Source organism: Akebia trifoliata, chromosome 4 (assembly GCF_017979445.1).
Source record: "Akebia trifoliata isolate Shusen 1 chromosome 4, ASM1797944v1, whole genome shotgun sequence".
Taxonomy (NCBI): Eukaryota; Viridiplantae; Streptophyta; class Magnoliopsida; order Ranunculales; family Lardizabalaceae; genus Akebia; species Akebia trifoliata.
Genome location: NC_141378.1, coordinates 15,048,384 through 15,072,362, shown reverse-complemented (window position 1 = coordinate 15,072,362; position 23,979 = coordinate 15,048,384). Strand labels below are relative to the sequence as shown.

Below are 23,979 nucleotides of genomic sequence, written 5' to 3'. Positions count from 1 at the left end.
TTTATCTTTTGAGGTTGGTGGAATTTAAGGAAAGAAGATGATTTGTGATGGACGCCGAATCCAAGTAATAGCTAACAGTCTAGAGTTTTCCTGTCTCTTGACATACATGCATGTATGAAAAAGTAGAATCCATAGAAAAAATTTGAAGATTTTTTTTATTAATCAAAATCATAGGAGACAAGTTTCGTTTCCATGGAATTAGATAGCAACCACTACGTCTCGATTTTTCTATATATTTTCTTTAACATTTTGATCCCAGAAAAGGGTGATTTTATTGATATCCTTGCCATCACACTTCATCAATTCTACAAGTTTTCTGTCCACCAAACAATGCATATCAACAATTGGTGGTTCTGGAGAGGATCATAATTATACCTTGTCACACTTGCCTGAGATCAATTGAAATTTTCTGAGTGTACAGTTTTAGAGAAACATCCTCCGAATTGTTCTTGCAGCAGCTCGTGAAACCAGTCTTCTAGCTAGATCAGCCGGCAAAAGAAGCAACTGCTCTTGAGACTCTGGTGGGAGCTGCCAAAGATTTATTAAAAGTTGCAAAGTTAGCAAGAATGAATACTTAATTCTCCACACGACCAAAGCAGAATCATCTGTAACTTCGGTGCATGAGTGAATTTCAACTATACAATGCATGAAAGGCTATTCCTGATGTACATTTTATCACATCATAGAGAACAAATTTTGGTCTATTAAAACAACAGAATATTGTCTTCTGGAGTGTCGCTCCGAAACTACATGGAGATATTTCTTACACGTGACAGCTAAGGTAGCAGGCCCAAAGGGCTCCACTCGTCTCATTACCTTACCCTTTCTATATGACAAGTTTTAACCCAAAAACACTATGGCACGTAGCAAAAAGACCATGTTCTTTTGCAAGAACACCTCACTTTTTTGCAGAGAAGTTTGGGCTGACGTTCCAGAAAACCGATTGCCAAAAAAAACATATTTTGAATAGTTGGTTGGCTTATGCAAACCCGTATCGATTTAAATTGGATGACATTTTAAATGGATGCCAGACATGATTGATACAGAAGGTTTGGTTTTCCGCCTTACACAATACTAATACCGCCCTAATCCTTGCTGTGGATTTATTTATGTATGTACGGATGTACCTAAATATGCATGCATACATATGTAAGATTGCTTCTTACCTCGGGAATAATAGACAAGATAGGTAAAAATTCCTGAATAGATGAAAGTTGATAGAGAACAAGTGATGCTTCCTCAGAGTACGGTTTCTGATTGTTGTTTATGTCGACATCTTTCACTTCCTATAAAAGAAGAACATGAACATGTTATATTAAAAATTGAGGCAACCAAAGTTATATTTCAAAGCGAAGTTAGAAACTATTCACCTTTTTTTAAATGGTGTGGAATTAATATATTTCATTTAATTGTTCTGTTAAATTTAACTAATCAATTTTTCAGCAATGAGAATTGTAGGATGCAAATGAAAATGTGTTTTCATAGGACAAAATACGGGTTTCCCTAAGAACAGAAAACAATGCCTCATAATTCAGATAGCATTCACGTCGAGAACCAGCTATTCTCTAGCCTTACACAACTTACACACCATATCCTATCTAAAGAGGAAATATTCAAAGACGACCCCCATAAACTTTGAAAATTTTGTTCCAATAAAATAAATAACCAAGAATGCTGAATGTTGAAAACCCTAAAAGGAGTGCTGCCAACTGCAAATACCCAAAAACAATACCAAATGAAAATGGGGAGAAGGCTTGCCTTAGGCATCTCAAAGTCCTATAGAAGCCCGCCTGACTTCTATTTACCAGAATGGAAAAAGATGGGAAGAAAAAAAATCTAGTAACCCAATTAATTCAAATCTTCCCAAACCGCTAACGGAACAAACTAACATCTTCCTGCTACAACCATTCTCAAATATCCTAGTGTAAGCTGGTTAAACATGCCATAAAAGCCCAAATCTTATTTCGTGAATATCATATACAATCCATTTGACTTGAAACTTCTCCTTGTTACATCACTCTGGGCATACGCGCAGAAAAAATAATTGATGAAATAACCGAGTGAACATCAATTGGACTGGTCAAATCATACTCAGAGATTTAGTATGAATTCCTCTTTCTTCTGTGTTATTCTTTTTATTGCTTCTTTTCTTTTCTTTACACAACAAGTATGGATTGAAAAATGCTTAACTCTTATTTACTTCTTTTTCCCTCTTTTTATTTAATTTCATTTCGCTTTGATGGATTTTCCATTATATTCAACTGAAATCTGCAATTTGTAATTCACTATTTTGGACCTTGGAGGCTTGCATAAGAGATTCAAATGCATTTTTGTTCTGAAATTGATATATTATCATTTTTTTAACCATTCAGAGATCAAATAAGCAAGTAGTTTTCTCTTACCATACTTGAGCTCTTGTTCTTCTGAAGCCCTGACAACAGTAGCATAAGGCGACGCAAAGTTCTCAAGTTGGTGAGATCATCATCATCCATTGAAAACAATGAAAAGGAGGAAGCAAATGGCAGCCTTGATGTAGCAGCAGAGGTGATTGAATCGAAGGTTGCCAAACCAAGTGCATCTAAACCCTGTGTTTATTGGCAAAGCCCAAATATATGCAACAGAAAAGCATGAATTAAAACCAATGGATAAATTTTTGCAAAGAACAAACTAAGAAGCCTTTTTTATGCGACAGGGTGTCCTCATCCCCCTTGTAAGTGGGACTAATCCCTCTTTGTACTCCCTGCTACCACAAACAGACGTATCAGATGAAGTTGCAGGCGGGGAGACTCAATCAAATGACCGTTGGGGAGCACACTCAGCTCGCTTGAAAAAAGAGTCATAGTGTTCTTTAAATCAGATAACTCCATTGCAGAAATATCATGCATATGAGTCATATCTAAGTTTCGAACATTTAGAAACATTCCACATTTATTTAAATTTTCAAAATTTGGTTTCTATCCATAAATGCATTTAGAAAAATGTGTAAAACTTAATAAAATATCCTTTAGATGGACTTATTAATCCAAGTATGTTTTAATGGCTTGCGCACAGCCTGGTTGGCAGTGATGGAATAAATTATGCTTATACCAATATGTATCAGAATGTATCATGAGATAAACAAATACTTATTGAATGTACATGCATATCATAATAAACTTGATCATTTTATTTTAAGATCTTGAAATACCATTATGTTTTGGTTGAAGCATTCTGAAAATAGCATTTTGAACCACGTTTACGGTCTACCAAAAGAGTACCTTGAATTTTGCTACCCTCTAAACGTGAGGAACCATTGACATATACTACGTAATTACAGTTTAACAGGTCCAAGAATTGTACCTTAGCAAATTCTTGAAGAAGTATTTCCCTCACAAAAGCGCCCTGCCACAGAAAAAGAAAATTCTCTTATGTGTTTCAAGATTAATCTAACCAAACGGATTAGTTGAAGAAAAAACACATCCATGCAGGGAAGTCAGTACATTTTCAGTTAATGTGAAAGACAGGACTTGCTTGAGGACCACCCTGGAATCAGCGTCCACTTCTTTCTTCACCAAAGCCTTCTCTGTTTTTGCACGAAGAGACTGCCATAAGAATATGCAACAATCTAAAGCAAATTAGATTGTGAAACTAAGAAATCGCGATGTGATACAATAAAACAACAACGAAAACTTCACAGCATTCATAATTTTATTGTTCGAAGTAATTGTAAGTGAGTCCCAACAATCCATGAGGCTTCTAAACCTTTTAAGGAACTTGGCAAGTTATCCCATGTACGTAGTCACTAATAATTTTTGTGGAAGCATTCTTCTGCTATTATTTGGAGGAAAAGTGACAATCACTGAGGCTTTTCCCAAATATGCACACATAAGTATGAAATTACCCTTGAGTAAACTAAAACATGCAACATACAAAACCATGTTCTCTTAGGGCAGGGTATGGCACCGCAACTAAGTTTATTTAATTCTTGATAACTTGGTACTAAAGAGATGAAGTTTGATGCAGATTGAGAAAAAGGAAAATTAACATAGTGTGTCTTCATCAGAGAAAATATAGAGAAGGTAGAGCTTAGAATCTTGGTGGAATACTATAGGCTTCTAAATAGAGGGAAGGATAATGGTAGAAGTGGTGTACGTTTAGAGAGAGACTTTATAGATGGTATAGTAAGTGTTACAAGACTGAGTGATGGTAATGTTGTCTATCAAACTAGTCTTAAGATAGGAGATTCTCAACACTATTCTATTAGTGCTTATGCACCCAAATATGTCTAGATGAGAATATTGGAAACTCCCAATATTACGTTCTTATATACATAAAATAACAAGAAAACTTGAGTGTTAAGCCTATACAATTGTTTATTCATGATTATCATATGATAAGCTCATGGAAGATGAAAATTTACAGTTTGCAAGTCCGACAGACTCAATATCATAAGCATGTGAACCTAGGCAGAACTGAATGCAGAAAGAGGGTTCATTTAGCTGACATCAAATCGTTGGGTTAGGACTTCAATGATGATTTAATTATTTTATCTAAGTTGTTTCAAATCATGTCAACAGCTACGCATGCATACCAATGTTTCTGCTAGTACTTGCTACTTCCATTTATACCACTGTTTAAAATGATGGTCTAGTGTTTGTTAGCTATGATTAATCAACTTTAAGGGTATCATATATGTGGCTTTTTTTTTATGAATGTGGATTTCTTAATTTAGTTTCATATATATGCATGTGTGTAAATCAAACAGGAGGCAACTGAGATGAGCAAAGGAAAAAAAGAGAAAAATCCGCACCTCAGTCAGTAAAGACTCTAGACGATCAATCCTGAACTCGCCGTCCTGGTAACATACATTTCAGGAATATGGTTTGAGGAATAACCCAATTGTATAGTCATATTATCACATTAAGGAGACCAAAAACTGGACATTAAGACAAAATAATATTAACACACCCCAAAAAAAAATTACTAAGTTAGATGCACAGTAAATTTACCTTATAAAGAAGATCTTGCAAAGATGACCTGAGCTTGGGTGAGCTGTCAGTGAGTACTTTTCTTGCAATCCACGGGTATGAACTACTCAAAACTTTGTAATCTGGATTGAAACTAATTGCAATGCCCTCCAGAACACCAAGGCTGAAATACTCAAGAAAAAGCGAAAGAAAATTGCATCAATAACTGTGTGAAGGAAGAATAAAAAAGAAAGGCAACCACTGTCCTTAGACAGCTCTAAGATGCCCAGAAACCTAGATAGATATATGATTTGTGTTCAACATATTCCGTAGGAACTGAGAAAGATCTTCAATATAATTTCCTTTTCTTCATTACAGTATGAAAATACTTTGTGGTTATGGACATTTTTCAGAGCTGGACTACTAGCGCTTTCTCCCCAAAAAGTTGAGTTCTTTAGCAGTTTCTCACCTTCGTGGTTTTTTGGGACCTTGGAGAGAAATAAACCACTGATGGGGAGCTATTGTTCACAGGGAAGGGTAACTTTTATTACGCTTTGTAATCCTCTGTAGATCTCCTCTACCTCAATGGTCTTTGTATTATTTTTTCTTCAGGATTCAACCCACTATAAATTACCATAAAAAGCACATCATGATTACCTTCGAATGACAAGAGAAAAATATGAGGGTATCTGAAATTTAAACTTGTACCTGGGAAATAATATAAATAAGAAATATTAACTACAATTAACAGAAAGCAAAAAAGAAATACTTCGGAAGGGAAGTAAAAATAAAGAAAACTAAAATGCCAACCTGTATAAAATAAGATATAAGAATGCATTTTTTTAGGGGAAGACAAATTATTCCTCCAAAAAAGAAGGAAGAAAATGCAAACAATTTGAACAGAATTCCATTTCCTTCAATTCATAACATTCTAAGAATAGTCTCTTATTGTTTGTAGAGAATAAGTAAAACATCAAAACAATTAGAGGATTCAGCCGTTGATTCTGAGTGAAATTGGGATATCGTTAGAGGAAGTATATCCTGGGTAATTAACTCAATGTTCACTCACCTACCTCAATGCTTACTCAAAGATGAGTTTTAAATGTGCACTAAAGTCCCAGAATGACTCCAACACATTGTGATCTCAAGGATGCATAATGGCACTGGATCTTTCAGATCCCCAAGTTCCATGTCAATAAAACACAGCATGGATGCAATGCATGTCATGTATGTCTTAGTTGTACACCAGTATTTTTCCAGTAATGTTTTTGTTGTTTATATCAAAAACATTTAAAGTGTCAACAGAATCACCTATGGAAGCTATTGAAATACAAGGAAAACTTAAGCTAATTCAATCAATGTGACCAAACCCATCTTACAAACCGTCACCCACACCCACGAGAGATGAGAGCGAGCAAGGGAGAGGGAGAAAGCATACTAAGTTTTCTACAAAAAGTTGTTGACTGAGAAGTGAAAGCTACAGATATGAAATACACCATAGTAGCTAGATATAGCTAGAGAACAAACTAAGTTTTCTATGATAAGCTGTTGACAGAGAAGTGAAAACAACAGATATGAAATACACCATGGTAAAAAGATATAGCTATTTGTGATAATGTGATAACTATTTCTTATTCATACACAGCACTTCATCCCAAACTCTTATCTGACAGAGTTCAATCCAGCAATATATTTTTGATTATGTGTTAATCTTCCAACCAGATCTACAGGGTGCACAAAAAGGATAATTTATTGAACTATTGTCATAACATCAAAAACGGATATCCAGACAAAAAAAAAAAGAGCATACATAGTGCGCCCCAAATTTCCTGAAAGATCTCCAAAACTTATGTTGCGGACTCCTTTGTTGACAGCATTTTGCAAGACGTCTACAAACAAAAGAAGCATTTCAGTAGGAAAATAAAAATCAATTAATATACAGACTCTCTAATATTGAATTCAAAGATCCTGAAACCTAATATGATACAAATTTCTAATTTATGTAAAGAAATTGTTGCAAGAGCAAGCTCTCTTGGGTAAGTGGCTTGAAGCCAAGATTGAAAGTCTCATGAAGAATTTTCTATGGAATGATAATACTGGTGGTAGAAAGTATCATTTGGTGAATTGGAAGTTAGTTTGCACTCCAAAGAAGAATGGAAGCCTGGGGATTAGAGGGTTAAGATTAACGAATAAAGCTCTCTTGAGTAAGTGGCTTTGGAGATTCGGGGAAGAAAGAGACAATTTGTGGAGGAGAGTGATCCAGGCTAAATATGGAGAGAAGGGATTTGGTTGGTATAGTAGTGAGGTTAGGGGAACTTACGGGTGCAGCATGTGGAGAGGTATTCTAAAGGGTGTTGATAAGTTTGATAAGGGGATTAGATTCAAAGTTAGTTTGGGGGACAAAGTTAGATTTTGGGAGGATATTTGGTGTGGAACTTCTTCTCTGTCTACCCAATACCCATCCTTGTACGCTTGCTCTTTGAAAAAAAAATAACTCGGTAAAGCAATGTCTGATCCGGGACGGGAACACAGATTCTTGGGATCTGGGATTTAGGAGGAATTTCAATGATTGGGAATTGACGAAGGTTACATATCTTCTAGATCTCCTTAATTTTATCCAATTCAGAGAGAACAAACAGGATAGAAGGGAATGGTTCAAGGCTAAGGACAAGAAGTTTTCTATCAAGTCTTTTTATAATTGCTTACTTCCATCGTGTGAGGTTTCTTTCTCTCCTTCTGTTATTTGGTCCACTCTTGTTCCTTCTAAGGTTTTGTTCTTTTTATGACTTGCCTCGTTGGGTAGAATTCTCACCTTGGATAATTTGATTTCTCGGGGGTGGATTACCCCAAATTTTTGCCATCTTTGTTCAAAGGACGGGGAGTCTGTCAATCAAATCCTTATTTATTGTTCTTTCGCCCGTGCTATTTGGATGTTCTTTTTATCTCGTTTCCAGATAGATTGGGTTCTTCCATTATCTTGGTTTGCTCTTTTAAAGGGGTGGAGTTTCAATATCTTCTCTTCTAGGAAGAGACATCTCTGGGCTATCCTTCCATCCGTTATTGCTTGGGGTATTTGGAGAGAGCGTAACAACAAGGTATTCCACAGCAAGGAGAGCTCATCTCACAAAGTGATCTTAGAGATTTTGGAATTACTTTTTCTTTGGTCCAAGATGAGTAGGACTTTGAGGGAGTGTGCTTTCAAGATTTTGTTTTTAATTGGGACGACATCGAAGATCCATAGCATCATGCTGGCTGTGCTTTTCCTTTCTTGAAAACAATATCTGTGCTTTTTAATTGTTTTTTTTACTGTCTTGTTTTCCTTTCTAGTTGTTTTTCTTGTTTTGTTGTATGGGGCTACCTCAGCCTCCTCTCTTCTTTTTCTTCTTTAATAAAATTTATATTTATCAAAAAAAAAAAAAAAAAACAAGCAAGGTCCAAAGTGAGAGAATGAATGAAAACCTGTTAATGCTTTTGTGACAGCATCCTTCTGTGCAGTCGGAGGAAGAAGCCTGCAGAAGAATTTTATGAAATTAACCAACCCTATCAATACCATCACTCAGCTCAAGATTTTCATCAGTCTAATTAGGTAAAAGGCAATTAGGATACCCAAGAGTGACAAAGTCCTCAGCCAACGCATCAAAATCACGGTTTACAAGATGGAGACAGGCTTCAATAAATCCATCTTGAAGTTCTTGTCTGAATTCACCCATCATACCAAAATCTGGTGGCAAAACTACAGTTAGTTGTCTTTCGAAAGACTAAAAAAATAAAATATGTAGATTTAACCAATCTATGGAAAGGGAATTTTTTAGAGAATTTTCTAAAATACTGAAGTTAATAACATGTAAATAGGCAATAATAAAGTAACTCTATAAGATTCCAAGAAGCATAAGTTCATGGTTCATTTTAGTGTTCTACTCGATGCAATGATTTTTTTTCAGTACCCTTTTTAGATAAGTGTAAGCATTTATTAGGGAGAGTGAGCAGAGTACAGGAGATAATAGGGCCTTAGTGACCTATAGGAGCCAAATAAAGAAAAATATCAAGCTCTGAAGGTGATTTTTGATAAAATGTTTCTACAAGTTCTGCAAGATTCACTTCAAGCTTCAAAAACTAGATTAAATTTCAGCAATGATTGGTGGAAGAGTCATGATTGGGTATGGGGAAAACCTTTCTTAGGATCTAAGCTTTCGAAGGAATCTAAATGTTTGGATTTTCAAATCTTTGGTAGGCTGCTTGACCTCATTGCAAATAAACCTCTCTCCTAGAAATGACAATGGAAGAATATAGAAAGAATCGTGATGGGACATTCTCCGCTAAATCTTTCTGTGGTATGTTAGCCTAAAACTTCATCCCTCCTCTCAGGAGCCACTATTTTGGGATTGAAAATCTATCCAAAGAGCCTTTTTTTATAGCCGGATGTCATAGATAAAATCTTAACCATCGACCATTGTATAGCCCATCAGAATATTATTGTTGGTTTTGTTTTATGCACATCAATCTGAAAGCATACCCAAGTAAGCCAGCTTTCCATCATATGTTCGTAAGAGGTTTCCAGGATGAGGATCTGCATGATAGAAACCATGTTCTAGAAGCTGAGTAAGTGAGCAATACACTCCAACCTGTCAAACACCAAGAACAGAATTCCACTTTAAGTGATTTCGTAAGAACAAAGAAAAAGGTTAACAAAATGTTCTTATCCCCTTAAGCAAAAAAGGCAATGTAGTTCTGACAATATGACCTCGACCAAGTAAAGATCCTTCACTTCAGACAATTTTTGCCCCTACACATAAAATGATCAAGAAATCAGAAATGTGGAGTTTGTAAAAGTAATAGAGTAATAGTGAAGTATAGAAGACAAAGATGGTGGCTGGAAAGCACCTCCACCCATTCCATCATAAGGACTCGACGACTAGTTTGCTCCAAGTACATTTCTGGTACAAAAACATCTTGAAGGCTCCCATACAGCTGCCTGGCTAGCCATGTCATGCAGGAGGAAGAACAGTAGCCCATTTTTAGATCTCCCACCAGTATAAACTTTGAGTTAACAAATAAAATTTTAAGTGAAGAATAACCTTTCGAGTTAAATTTTTACACAAAACTCAGCCATTCTAGGTAATAAAGATATGAACTGGTGATGGCATGGAATTTTAACAAACTTAATCATTGAGATCCTGTACATTCTACATGGTAATGATTCAGCAAATTTCAAGCAAAGTAAAGAACTTCAACAAAAACAACATTATGCAAGTGCCATGAAGTTAAAGAACACATAAAAAAAAAAGGAAGAAATGTAAGAGACAGCTTGGTGAGATACCAGACAACCAACAGTTCTTACTCCTCATCCCTTTATTTAAATGGGACTGGGTCCAGGTTTTGCATGGAAATGTTTGAGCTTAAAACTAAATTCAGGCCAGGTTTAGGGTAAGGCTGTTGGACTCTTTAGATGTGTTGAACTAGGGGAAAAAAAAAAGAAAGGGACATAATTATGTGCTGAATAAAGGGACTTAAGCTAGGGTAAAAGGGAGTGTATGGAGTTCTACAAGAATTGATTTCAACGACTTGATGGTTTATTCTAGGGATTAAACTTGGCATCTCTTTCGTAATGTTTTTTTCTTTTCTTTTCAGATATTGAAATGCTCATAACTCCCCATCCATAAGTCAGCTTGCAACCTAAATGAACCCATTAGAAAGCTCTTTTAAAGATTTTTCCAATCAAATATGTTATTATTATTTTAATCTAACAATGAAATTAGTATTTAGTCCAATCTAAAATGTGTTTAAAATAACTTTTTTAGCACTGAAATACAAAAATAATAATAAATAAAGCAATGTTACTACTTCAGCAACATGTGCTTCTCTCGTAACAGAATACAGCACAAGACAAAATGCATGTACACCCAATAAATGCTGTAAACAGAGGTGCCTTTTCAATGATGACAATGCATGTAAACCACATCCACCCTTAAAATTCTCCTACCTGAACTTTAGTCCATTCTTCGCTTCTTCCCTGTAATCCATCTCCTGCATTCAATGTGATTTACCTGTATTCAATAAAAGTCCTAAGAATATGCCCCCTCCCAACTCCAAAGCATCTAATTATTAAAAGTGTGAAGATCTACACTGAAACATAAGGTACCATCAACTTATAGAAAAATTACTCATTAAAAAGGGAAGAAAGCCAACAACGTCATGGCTAAAGCTGATGACAAGGCGGAAGTATCTAGAGAGGAAAATATCAAACAACTTAATAGGTATTATGGTGGTAAGTAGTTCAAATGTATTCAGCCCAAAACACTCATTTGGAGTGACCCTTTCAGGTAGACGAGATTAGGAGAAGGATAAATGAGCATTACAGTGATAGAGATCCAAACCCAACTGGTCTTCCCATAGCCTTGTACAAATGAAGCTAGAATGCCACCAAAATGGATTTCATGAAGATAGTTGAGGAATTCCATCAACAAGTTTTCTTTGATTGGAGGAATAATAATATCCTTCTTGTATTGATTCCATAAAGGAAGAGGAATAATCTCTTAAAGATTTCAAGCATTTGTCTATAAGATATTGTCAAAAGCTTTGACATCAAGAATGAAGAGGTATGGAGTTAGAAATTTCTCCTTTCATGGTGCTTTCATGAAAGGAAAATTTTGGAAGGAGAGTTGTTTGCTAATAAGTGTATTGGTTCTAGATTGAAGGAAGGCATGAGCAGTTTGATCCATCAAATTGATGAGGAAAAAGAAGTACAATCACGTCAATTGGAGTTCCTTAGATTGTCCTTGGGGGGAGGATGTCCTTGGGCTCAAAAAAGGTAAGATTAATAGTATTTTGTGTTGTTATAGCTTCCATCCTAGTATTCATAAATGGTGCATCAGCATTTTTTTCAAGAATTTGAGAAGACAAGCCACCAGGGTGAACCTCAATCCCTTTGCTTATCATTGTGGTGGAGGCTCCCAACCAGATGATTTGTAGGACAATTGATGGAAGTGTTTTGTATGAATTTGGGACTAATGAATTGACCTTGTTATTTCCTATCTCTTAGTTGAAGGTGATACACTAGTCTTATTGGATGCTCCAAGGATTGAATAATACATCTGAAACGTGTTTTTCACTGCTTTGAAGCGGTCTCAGGTCTTTGTATTAATCTTGCTAAAAGCCATGCATATGGAGGAGGTAATGTGGCAAATATGGGTTATGCGGCAATTTGGGGTGCCAAGTTGGAATACTTCCCGCTTCATCAATTCAAATAGCCTATTGGAAATATATATTCTTTCATAAATGGGTTATACGGCACATTTTCTTTTATGGAAATATTATTTTTCATAAAATAAATAAATAATATACATAGGATCAGGTTCGGAAACCAATGTTAGGGAACCAGCACGGACAAACGATTTGTCCTTTATAGCTTAAAAGTTTCGGATTAAGCTGATTTTTTGTGAGGATGATCTCCATGATGAAGAGATCATCCTCACAAAAAATCACCCCAATCTGAACCTTCTAACCCCATCAAAAGTGATTAGAATTGTGGACCGTCAATTTTTTACCAATAATTTGTAAACCACTTTTAAGCCATATAGGACAAAATTGGCTCCCTAACATTGGCTGCCAAATGCCACCCATATGTATATATATATAACACTATTCAGCTGAATGGGAAAAGGTCAATTCGCATAAAACTCAGGTGGTCTTAGTATTCGGCTGTTCAAGATGATAAACGTGAATCTTGTTGAAAAAATGGTTTGGACATTTGGGAGGAAACAAAGAGTCTATGAAGATATATTACTGTCAAAAAAAAATTTGATAGTGATGCCTATGGTTGGTTCTTCAACTCACCTACATTACTCTATGGGGCAATGTATTTCAAAACTCTCCAGTAGTATCCATTTTGTGCCATGCATTGGCCCCTTTGAGAGATCCTAGGAGAATCTTCAGTTAAGTGATAGCCCATTAAGCTTGAATTTCCCCTCTAAATGCCTGGTATGAGTTCAATGGAGCTCCTGTTAGCCAATTCATTATAAGCTCCCAGGATGATGTGCCCTGAAATCTCTGGTCAGGGTAAATTCAAGGGTTTTTCGAGATCCCAAACAAGTGTCCCATGTGCAGAGTCATGGATGAGACAATAGATCATATTATTATACGGTTCACTAACTACGGATATTTGAGTTTTTTTCTTCGTGTAGTTTCAGATGAGAAGGATGCGCCATAAGGAAGTGGTCAGCTAAAGCTTTTTGTCTTGAAAGGATGTCGTAGAGGCTTCTTCCAAACATGGTCTTTGGTCCATATGAAAGGAGAGAAATAATAGGTGTTTAATAACAAGGCTATTTAAACTCTACAGATTTGATTGAAAAAATCTCTTATGTTTCAAGTTATTCTCCAACCTGAGAGCTTCATGGAGTAAGATTTGATCACTTTTGTTCTTTATCACTTTTGTATTTAGATGGGATGAGACGGCCATCAGATAATCTTTGATAGTTTACAGGAGTCCTTTCTGCCCAAAATTGAAATTAGTAAGTTTCTTACTTCACTCTATACCGTAAGATAAACTTGATAACATCAAGGTTTATAAGCAAAGAAAAGAAGTACAATGCATACCCGAAAAAGACTTGATGCCCATTCATCAACCACCGCCTGCATGTAAAGTTTCTCTGGTTATCCATTTTAAGATGAAATTTGAAGAAACAGAAAAAAATTATATTCCAGATGAACTTAGAAGAGCACATAAGAATACTCCCTGAGACCCGCTTAATATAAAAGGGGAAAAGAAGCAATTTTACCTCAAACAGTACATTGCATATTACCTGTAGATCAGTATTAAACCTTGCAACTTTCCTAACCCATCCTGCAAGAAAGCGGAGGATGAAAATATCCAAGGAAATGGCAGCTTGTACTCCGGGCCTCTGCACTTTGACAGCAACCACTTGTCCACTTGGACGAAGCCTAGCTTGATAAACCTGAAAGGTCAATAAAGTAACAAAGTTTCACTAAGCTTTAGTATCCCATTCACATGAACCCAAATTGAGAACAGCAGCAGAACAGTCCACCAAAACATTCCCAACTCTAGAACAAATTATGAACCTGTCCAAGGGATGCTGCAGCTATAGGCTCTGGAGAGATCTCCGAGAAAAGCATATCAATTGGTATGCCAAACTCTTGTTCAATTGTATTAAAAGCAACTACAGAAGAGAATGGTGTTATTTGATCTTGCAACAAAGAAAGCTCATCCAGATATGCAGGTGGTATCACATCCTACAGGAAGCAATTGAATGGTAAACAGGACAGAAGTTACAAAAATGCATGACAATGACAGGTCATTAATAAACACAAACAAATTAAACCATGCACCTTTTAAAAGATGTTACTGCATTGACCAAAGTGCGTGTATGCATGTGCGCACACATCTTTACTATTATAGAGAGAAGATGGAGTAGAAGTGGTCCGACACCAAAATTTGAGTGGTCATAAACACCCCTACTTTTTATTTAAATTTAATATAATCAGGGTTATTTTAGTCAAAACCCCAGAAAATTGTAACCCTTGACCTTCGAATCACGTTTCTTAGTTTTGAAAAGTACAAAAATACCCATGTTTTACTATCTAATTTACAAAAACCCTTTAATCAAAATTTTAAATTACAAATAAGCCTTTTTGATATATGTGCGTTTGCACATGCCACCTTCTAGTGTTGATAATGCAAATACCATAATCCAACTGCAAAGAAATACAAATGCCATATCCAAATGAAAATATTTTTTTGCATCATTCCACTCCAATGGGTACTCACGTTTTTTAGCGGTTCTAATTCCATTTATTTTGGAATCGGACCCTGAACCAAATCCAAAATAAATATAATGACTATGATTCTAAGTTCCCTAAGAACCGACCCATTGGCACCCCTAGTTGAGAGATTATTTTATAAATTTCCAATAAATAATATCATTTTATAATGTGTTAAATTAAAATGTCACTCAATAATCATGGGTCTTTTTAGAAAGGGCACACGTTAAGGTGCATTAAATACTTCTTGGAAACAAGCATTTGAGAGTATTTTCGATAATAATTTTTTTAGATCAGTTTTGATTTTAAAAAAAATTTTACTTGGCAATATGTATTTAATGCACTTTGGCATGTGCCCTAAGGACACACGTTAACAAAACCTAATAATCAATTTAAAATAACATAAATATACTTAAATACTCTAAAGAGGGATGGTCAATTGATTTATATAAAGTAAACTCTTTGAAAATTGCTAGTGTCAATCCACGGTTAAAGCTCTCCGTCCATCAACATAGTGGTTGGGATGGTAGGGATTCCCAACAAAAGGGCATCCCTAGGAAAAAGAGCCCATCTATTCCTAGAAAATTTCGGTTTTCCCTCTCATCCTAGTGCTCATGTTGATGGAGAGTCTCAACCTTGGGGTGATGCTAAAAAATTCTACAAAAGAGAAAGGTAGAAATTATTTACATCAATTAATTTTTTTTCAATTCTTTTCTTTACATTAACTAACTTAAAAGGCATACTCTACTGTTCAACTTAATTGCACTGTATCCAACGAATGGCTGAGATGAGCTACTAACCTGATCCCTAACAAAACCAATCTCTATGGAGATTAGAAAAGTCCCCATTGGAAAATACTAGACTTAAATCCGGCTTATAAAAAAACAACAAGCCTACGATTGAGATGGAGAATATTCCTAAAGGTTCTCCAAATCAATCTCTAGGACATGTAACCTTCATCTCAACCGTATGTTTGACATTAGAAAGTCCTTTTATGTCTGATGTATTACCAGCTACAGAGGGATGTCACTGGAAGACAAAGATGAGTTCCAAGGAGAAATGACACACACCTGACACTGGGGATCCGTAACGACAGTTACCGAAGTCCTCCCACGTTCGACAAATCTCCGTCTTATACGACGATCCAGATTCCATGGCCGGCCTCCCCCGGTTTCCAGGTGATGATCCGACCAGAATTCCGTCCATCACCAGTACATCTTCTTCAACCTTCACCGGAGTAGAGAACATAGGTGGAGATCTCGATGGAGGTGTCTCGAGATTCTCAATTGCAGACAGAGGAGACGATGAAGATGAAGACGAGTTCGAGTGCTGTTGCAGAAGTAGTTGATGAAACTTACCAGAATCAATGGCTGGTGGTACGAACACGAATCGAGAATAATGGATCAGTGGAGAATCCATATCGAAAGGATCCGATGTTGGAGAATCGATTCCGCGGCCTGTGAATGGAGGATATCGTGATTTACTGTGCAGTAATTTGAGATTCTTCTGTGAATCAGTTGGAGAAGCGCTTCTGCTCCCTGTTATCTTCGAATTGAACACATTCATATTTGCTTTGCTTGGCTTGATTCCTTTGTTTCTGAAGCGAAAACAAAGGAATCAGAAGTACAATTACTCGAATCGAAACCAAATAATTAAAGAAAATTTGCTGAAATTCGTGGATATTAGTTTTAATTTCTCTTTTTCCCGCCAAATCGATCAAGAAAAAAGAATAAAAGAAATCAAGAACGTTCTCTGATTACTCATCAGAGCATCTCAGACCTATGAACGGAATAACAGTTTACAAGAGCTTGATCCAAAATAAAGAGCCAAAAAAAACAGAGTAATTACAGTCGAAAATAGAATTCAAGCATGTCTGAACCTGGAAATTGAATCTAGTTCCACAAAATTAAACGAGAGAAAAAAAAATCGAAGAATTTCTGAAATACCAGGACGATCGGCCGTGATTTTTCCAGTTTTTTGGGGAGATTTTCTAAATGTGACTCGATAAAACCCTAAAACATTATCCGATCCTAATAGCAATTAGAAATTAGATATATAAAGAAGTTTTTTTACGAAATTCAGCTTTTCTTTGAAAGGAAACAATCGAAAGAAAGTATACCTTGAGTTCTAAAAAGTTTCTTGAAATTCAACAACTTGATCTTAAATATCTGGAGAGTCCAGCGAAAACTCTTGCTCTAGAGTCTCAGCTTAAGAGTTTAGAGTGAAAAACTGAACTGTCGATGGCGTTTTATAGTTCGCGCGAGTAGAAAAAGCGCCTTTGAGAGAGAGAGAGAGATGTGGTCCCCTGAATAGGTGGCATCTTGAGAGAGAAAATGTGGTCCCGCTAAACACGTGGCATCATTGTCATCCACAATCAGATAACTGTTCTGCAAGAAAGCCCTTGGGGAAAAGTTGTAGAACACTGTTTAACGGTGACCATCACTACCTTTTAACTCGTATCTCCCGGAAAAGCATCTACGGTTATGTGAGCGCCAGCACATCATTGTGTCACCTTTGTATCTCCCACCCCAGCACGACTCTTGAGAAAATGCAACACCTTCCCTCTTTGTCAATAGTCTCGTACGGCGCGTACGTCCTTGATTTGGAAACCACCCAAATGAAGGGTGGGCGCTTGCCACATTGGACATGCTCTCTGGCATGCCTAAGGAAATGTGTATTAGGTCTTAACAAATTAATAGAAGACCACCTTAGCATAACAACCTAATTTGAAGGTACTTAATCCATATAGGAAGGCAGATTGGTTGGGGTGGCATTAGCAATGAGGGACCATTACATTTTCCACAACTAAAATTTTAAAGTACAAGGTGTTGGCCTGAGTAAGAGGAATTGAGTGAGATAGAAGAAGGGACGATGCCATGCTTACAAAAACTTGTTATGGATAGTTGCCCAATGTTGAAGAAGCTTCCATGTGGCTTTCAACATCTCAAATCCCTTTGTGTAAGGAGAATAATGGACATGCACGAAGACTTCATCAAGAGGTTGTGCAACCATGGTGAAGGTGAAGTAGTAGAAGGCGAAGGAGAAGTGTACTGGATGCATGATCCAAAATTGCTTTGTAAGTTTATCTATTCCCTATTTTGTAATATTAAACTACCTTAATTATTTTAGAAATATCTAAAGTTTTCCTTTGAAGTACCTTTCCCTATATAAATATCAATTTCCATGCATGGGGGAATTCCCAAAAAAGATAGAGAAAAATTGAAAGTTTTCCAAAATGTATTAAAAAATTAAGAAAATTTAACTAAAAATCAAATCTCAAGAGCTGTTTTCAATGAAATGAAATGTCATTTTTTTTTGTTGTTGTCATGATTTACAAAATTGAACGTTGGAAACTGTTCGGGGTACAATAGGCCCAAAGGCTATTATTTGGTACTGATTTCATCGTCTAATGTGTGGGTGTTTGGGACTGATTCTAAGATCTAATGCTTGGTTGATTAGAACTGTTTTCAGGTGAATGCTTTTCAATGTTTGAGGTGCTTAAATTTGGTTGACAAAATTCAAGATTTCAAGTATCTTACATTTTTGCAAGATTCATGAAAATTTGTAAAATTGAAAATTCCAGATTAGTTATTGAGTCGACTCGATGTAACGTAGGACCATAATTGCATAAGTCCTATGCTTTCAATCATTTGTTTTCATCAATTATATTCTCTTAAGAGATTAGTTTTATTTATGGCCTAAATTAGTTTTGGAAGCTTTGATAAGAAGATGCACTAAGGTCTGGAAAGCAAACTAGTGAGTGAGAACGATGTCATATCGATGCTTCTAGGGATCATTCGTAAGATAGGCTTGATCAGGTTGGTGCCTTAAATTGTTGTTGAATTTGTTTAAATGGGACATAATTGTAATTTCATACCTTTCCTTCTTTGTGTCCTTCCCCCCCTTAACTTACAGAGTGTTGGTGTTTCATATCTCTCTCTGTGTGAATTTATGGTGGATTATATACGCGTGTGCTGTGTTCTAGAGTCAAGAGAAATTTCCTCTCAAGCTTCATTAGCCTTTTCTAATCATCAAGAGATGCCACCACAAATTTCATTTTGGCATCAAAGCGAATACGATTGCCTTCTTTATTTTTGAGATCTTTTTATAAGTGTGCGTAAAATAGAACCTTATGTTATACAGACTGATAATGTGTGTGTGCAGTTCCATGGATCCTTCTTGTAATTCTTTGATTCATACATATATAGTTGGCTTCATATCTAACTTTTTGGTGTGGTGATACTCTTTGTGTATTAGTGTTTGATTAGTTTTTTTTTTTCATTGGTTCTTATTTATGGGTTGATCACACATTTGATAGATTAAGTTTTTGGATCAGTAATCCGCTCAATTAATTGCATCCAATATATTGCATCTTAAAATAAATAATCTATAACAATCTCAGACAATATTTTATAATTCACATTAATCCAGTTTTCTCATTGGAGATGAGATCTACTTAGATGCTAGATGCATGATCTTTAGCATAAAACAGGTTATGGCAAAAAAAATAGGAGAGAGATTCTATTGCCCCCACCGACTAAGATCGCCTTGCACTGCTTGTCTCACTTCAGAGGTAAAGAAGCTATAGAATATGTCACCAGGGATTTCTTAGTTCTTGAAGTAAGTTTTACCAAAGCATCGGCCACATTATTTTTCTAGCAAATATGCACATCTCAACAAATATATAATATAATTTATATACATTCTAAAATATTATCGGATCGGATCCTTATCGGATTGGGACATGGTTGATCTAGATCCGATTCAATAAGATATCAGATTGAAACTTAACCTTCCCGGATAAGATCCTTATCGAAATTCAAAACATTGATCCAAACCCGAAGTTATGAGATATATCGAAACGAATTGGATATTAGGTCTAATCCGATCCATTGACAGCCATACTTTCTATATCCGTAGATACTCGCAACTTGCAACTCCAAAGTTATTAGTTAATTCTTTTTTATAAAATAACTTATATTAATGCTACTACTTAATCGACACCTACTTCTTTGTTAATTTTTTTAATATAAAGAAAAGTGGTGTGGAAGAGATAATTAAATAGTTTAAAGAGTAGATTATTAATTAATTTATTAAATGTGTTCTCAAATGCAACCTTAAGAAATGAGGTGATAGGTAATACGATTCAGTACCTTTCTCTTCTACTCATCTTTTTGTGTTCTTTTGTTCTTCTTTGAAAGCTATAGCTTAATATTAATTCATAAAATACAGATTGACAAAAGCTAGGGCACGGGCTTACATAATGCTTCTAATAGGGAATAATAGAGTTGAAGGAAGATCCCCTAAATTCCTTGAGCAGTTATTTGCTTCTGAAAAATAGAACTCCTCTCATGAAAATTGTTATATTTGTACCTTAAATTCTATTTCGTAATTTTATTGTCACTAAAATGATTTCGCTATTCCTATATTTCCTTAGATACAATAAACAATGAAAGAAAACAGTTACTATTTTGATCCTTTTCCCTCCTAAGGTCTAAAATTACTAATGCAAAATTTATTAGTTTTAGTGTACGATCCTTGAAAGTTGAAAGTGAAATTGTTATTTTCAAATCCCATTTATTATTATTATTTTAGTTAAATTATTATATTTGATTATAAAATATCTTAATTGATGCTATTACTTGGTCAACAACTACTTCTTAGTTTAAAAATTATTTTTTTCTCCACTACTCATATATAGTATATAATTACTTGTGCACCAGACAGCCCATACCCACATGTTGTGTTTGAACAGAATGGGTCCATTTAAGTGTGGGTTTGTTGCGTAGCACTACAAGGAAATGTGTCCTGTGATTCCAAATACTCTGATTAAGTGTGATGGAAAATATTCAAATATATGGGTTTAGGACTATAGTATGGAGAATTGCTTAAATCCAATTGGTTAGAAATCTTTTGAGGATGTAAGGCCAGCCAATGGTGGGTCAAACCATTTGTATTGCAGTTTGAGTTGACTCGGGTAAATAAAATTTGTTTGAACTTCGAACCAACATGTCCTGTCCATTTAGATATATACTATCAAATTAGAGCTCGAACTAGTTGTGCCATATTTAATCTTTTTCAGAAAACAAATAGGTTGAATAATGGAGCATCCGTTGGTGGTACCGCCAAAGGATTCTCCTAATACACAAATTAAATTACTAATATTATTTTATTTAACGGCTAAGATCACTTAATGACCTAGATATTCTCACCATTGACATTTGAAAGACGTTTTTTTTTTAATCATCTTCTTTTGCATGACAAGGGGTTGAATTTTAAAGGTGAAGAGAGTTGTCTCAACTACATTGCTGATCAACAAAGTATTGTTGGAGTGATTTGTGCTGTGTTTGAATCCACAAAGAGAATTAGAAAATGGCAGTAGAAGCTTTAGTGAAGTCTGTCATCACCAAATTAAAAGACTTGGCGATTGAAGAAGGTCTCACAGAATGGCGAATCCAACGAGGAGGAATCGACAATGACATTAAGTTCATCTGCGATGAACTTTCTACGATGAAGGCAGCCCTAAGGGATGCAGAGAAGAGAAGAGTGAGAGATGAGGTAGTGAATCAGTGGGTGGCACAAGTGAGAGATGAAGCCTACAAAATAGAAGATGTTCTCGAGGAGTTCCAATTTATGATGGAAAGTTCTCTCATCGAGTCAGGAGAAGCGGCTGGGGGTTGTCTAGATATCAAGTATTGCATTCATTACATGCATACTTTCTTCAAGCAGATGGGAACCCGTCATCAATTTCATTCTCAGATTGAAATCATCAGGAAGGAGGTTGATGACATCTCTACAAGAAGGCTGCGATATATAAAGAAAATGCCAACTTACAGGTCTAGATGAGACAGCTTGAGCAATTTTGACAAATGCCTGCAAAAAAATACAGACGCTAATTTTTAAAGTCATTTATAAAGCTAATTTTCAGGCATTTATCAGCAGATTTTGTGCCAAAAAAAATCAATGAAGCCATACTTGTGTGACACATGGAGGCATACAGGTGAAAAAGAGAACAATGGGCCATTAGGCCAGCAGCCAAAATGAAAGTTGGACCTTGCCCACAAATAAGGAAGTTGAGGGTAGGGCCCAAATTTCACCTTAGCAAATAGTAGCTATAGGGAAACATATATGGAAATTTTAAGGACAACTGTAGAACCCAGAGGATGATGTGTTTCTATGGTCCTGTACGTTTAGGGATATTTAAGGTTATGGCATTCTAAATGTGGGTTCAAAACTTGCATGGTTGTTTGGTCCTTTCGATCAAGCCTTTAGGTAAATTTTCTCAACCTCCTAAACTATTGTACAAATTTTATTCTAATAAATTCTACACTAAGATATGACTAAGGAATATGTCTTGCCTGCTCCAAAACTGAGTCAGACCCACAATCTAATTCAAGTAGACCTACATCATGAATGTGTCACATTTTCCTATCTATTCAAGACACATCCAATATCCAAGTATTTCCATCACATAATGAGTCAAGAATAACAAAAGAGACTACAAATCCACTGAAAGCAAGTTTACTCAGTCAAGTCTATTTTACTTGGTGGAGTTCATTAACTTTGCTACTTATACAAACATAAGTTGGTATGTGTGTGCCAAACCATGGCTCTTTTAGAAATAAAAATAAGAAAATCAAATTATGAGGGTGTTAAACATCAGTCACCAATTCCAATAAGATAAAAGAAAATCCATTCATCCTCCAACTTGTAAGTCTGCATTTGGCTATAATATTTTCTTCGTGAACCCTCCCCCATCAAGCAAATCAAGAGGCATAAAAAAAGGGTATGTCCGTGCTAAAATATCCTTAATGAGCACGATATTGCCCCTTACATCTGCTTAAGTGAAACAAATATAAATATAATTGTTGGAGTTAGCTTTGCTTCAAACAGTAGAGATCGGCACACACATGCTTTTGAGTTTTGACAACATAATGAGCAATTAAATGAAAATGGCGATGATGGCTGTGCCCACCATTATAGAAGCTTCTGGTTACTAATCTTTCATCAATACAAAACTATATATAGTATATAATCTAAATTTCTAATAAATACGTGTCATACCAACCTATAAGTGATAAGTGCTAACTCATCATTCATTCAGTTATAATACAATGACATTACAATATAAGAAATTAAACACTAGCACAATAAACTATAGATTCTCTATATTGCACATGAAACTCTATCAATTATCCAAACAGAATTATACCAATAATTTCAAAAGTTTCTAGAAAGATCTCAAAAGTGTAGGTTACATTAATCATTTAGGATATTACAGCTTCTAATAAAGATAAGAAACGATGTCATGCGTAAAGAACTCTAAATATATTTCAGAAAGATATGTGGAGACGGATAATGTGGATCAAAGATGCATAAATATGTTTAAAATACATTAAAGATTGATCATCAAAACACACCGGACCAAGTTCGACAAATATCTCGCGAAGCTCTGCAGCTCTAACCTGCAATCATAAGCAAGCAAATCAAGAAGTTACGTATTCCTCCATGGATTTGAAATAAAATTACTTGAATTCTGCACCAAAACTACACCGAAGTACAATTATTATCGATCCAACAAATCACAGACTCCAACAAACAGAAAAATGAACCAAAATTTCAATACTTTAAACCCTAATTTCCATCAAAAGTGTCTCACCTTAAACATCTGATCTGATCGTTTCAGAACGGTATCGATATACCGAATTGCGAACCATTGTCCCAGCTTAGTACTGATCTGGAAAAGCCGACGAAGGAGAAGAAACGGTTTTCTTCGATAAATCGAAGCGATCTTCGACACATTGTACTCTACCAGAGAATCTGCCTCCAAATTGTTGATGTCGAACACATAGCCCGAATACTTGGTGAATGTGTCGACATCACGAGCAGCAGAAGCAACTATTGGCCGGAATTTTGAGCATCGGAAGCGATATATAGCCGGAATACGGTGCGAATTCCGGCTGGAAATCTCAGGTTTAGGTGAAGAGAGGAGAAATTCGGATTTTGGGGTACGATCGATTTTGAAATTGGCGGGAAGAAGGGGAGAAAATGGCGGGAGAAGAAGTAACATCTTTCTGGAAGTGGAGAACAAAAAATTATGATTAAATAAAGAAAAAATAAAAAATTATAAGATCAGAGGGACTTGTTGCAACGAATGTCGAAGCGTGGAGTTGTGAGCTGATCTCTCTCCAAGTTCAGTTTAGAGGATAAGATGAGAACAGTTCGATGTGAAGCGCGCAGAGGCCGACATGTCAAGGAG

General features: G+C 35.8%; 2 protein-coding genes across 2 annotated transcripts; both read right to left on the bottom strand.

Annotated features, from left to right (window-relative positions):
- Positions 1-413: 413 nt before the first annotated feature.
- Positions 414-23,979, bottom strand: LOC147404062 (Protein kinase superfamily protein). The gene is made up of 21 exons (XM_086439903.1): positions 23,380-23,979; positions 23,141-23,185; positions 21,555-21,593; positions 14,022-14,192; positions 13,745-13,897; positions 13,539-13,574; positions 10,927-10,970; positions 9,828-9,918; positions 9,688-9,729; positions 9,460-9,568; positions 8,553-8,667; positions 8,406-8,455; positions 6,757-6,835; positions 5,604-5,654; positions 4,989-5,130; positions 4,790-4,834; positions 3,480-3,581; positions 3,340-3,381; positions 2,403-2,585; positions 1,167-1,286; positions 414-528 (listed from the first exon to the last, which is right to left on the bottom strand). The coding sequence occupies exons 1-21, from the start codon at positions 23,788-23,790 to the stop codon at positions 424-426; spliced, it is 2,175 nt and encodes a 724-aa protein (XP_086296029.1). The 5' UTR covers positions 23,791-23,979; the 3' UTR covers positions 414-423.
- LOC147404063 (uncharacterized) lies at positions 14,822-17,000 on the bottom strand. Its single transcript, XM_086437704.1, has 2 exons — positions 16,840-17,000; positions 14,822-16,317 (listed from the first exon to the last, which is right to left on the bottom strand). Exon 2 carries the CDS (start codon positions 16,284-16,286, stop codon positions 15,747-15,749), a length of 540 nt encoding a protein of 179 aa, XP_086293830.1. The 5' UTR covers positions 16,287-16,317; positions 16,840-17,000; the 3' UTR covers positions 14,822-15,746.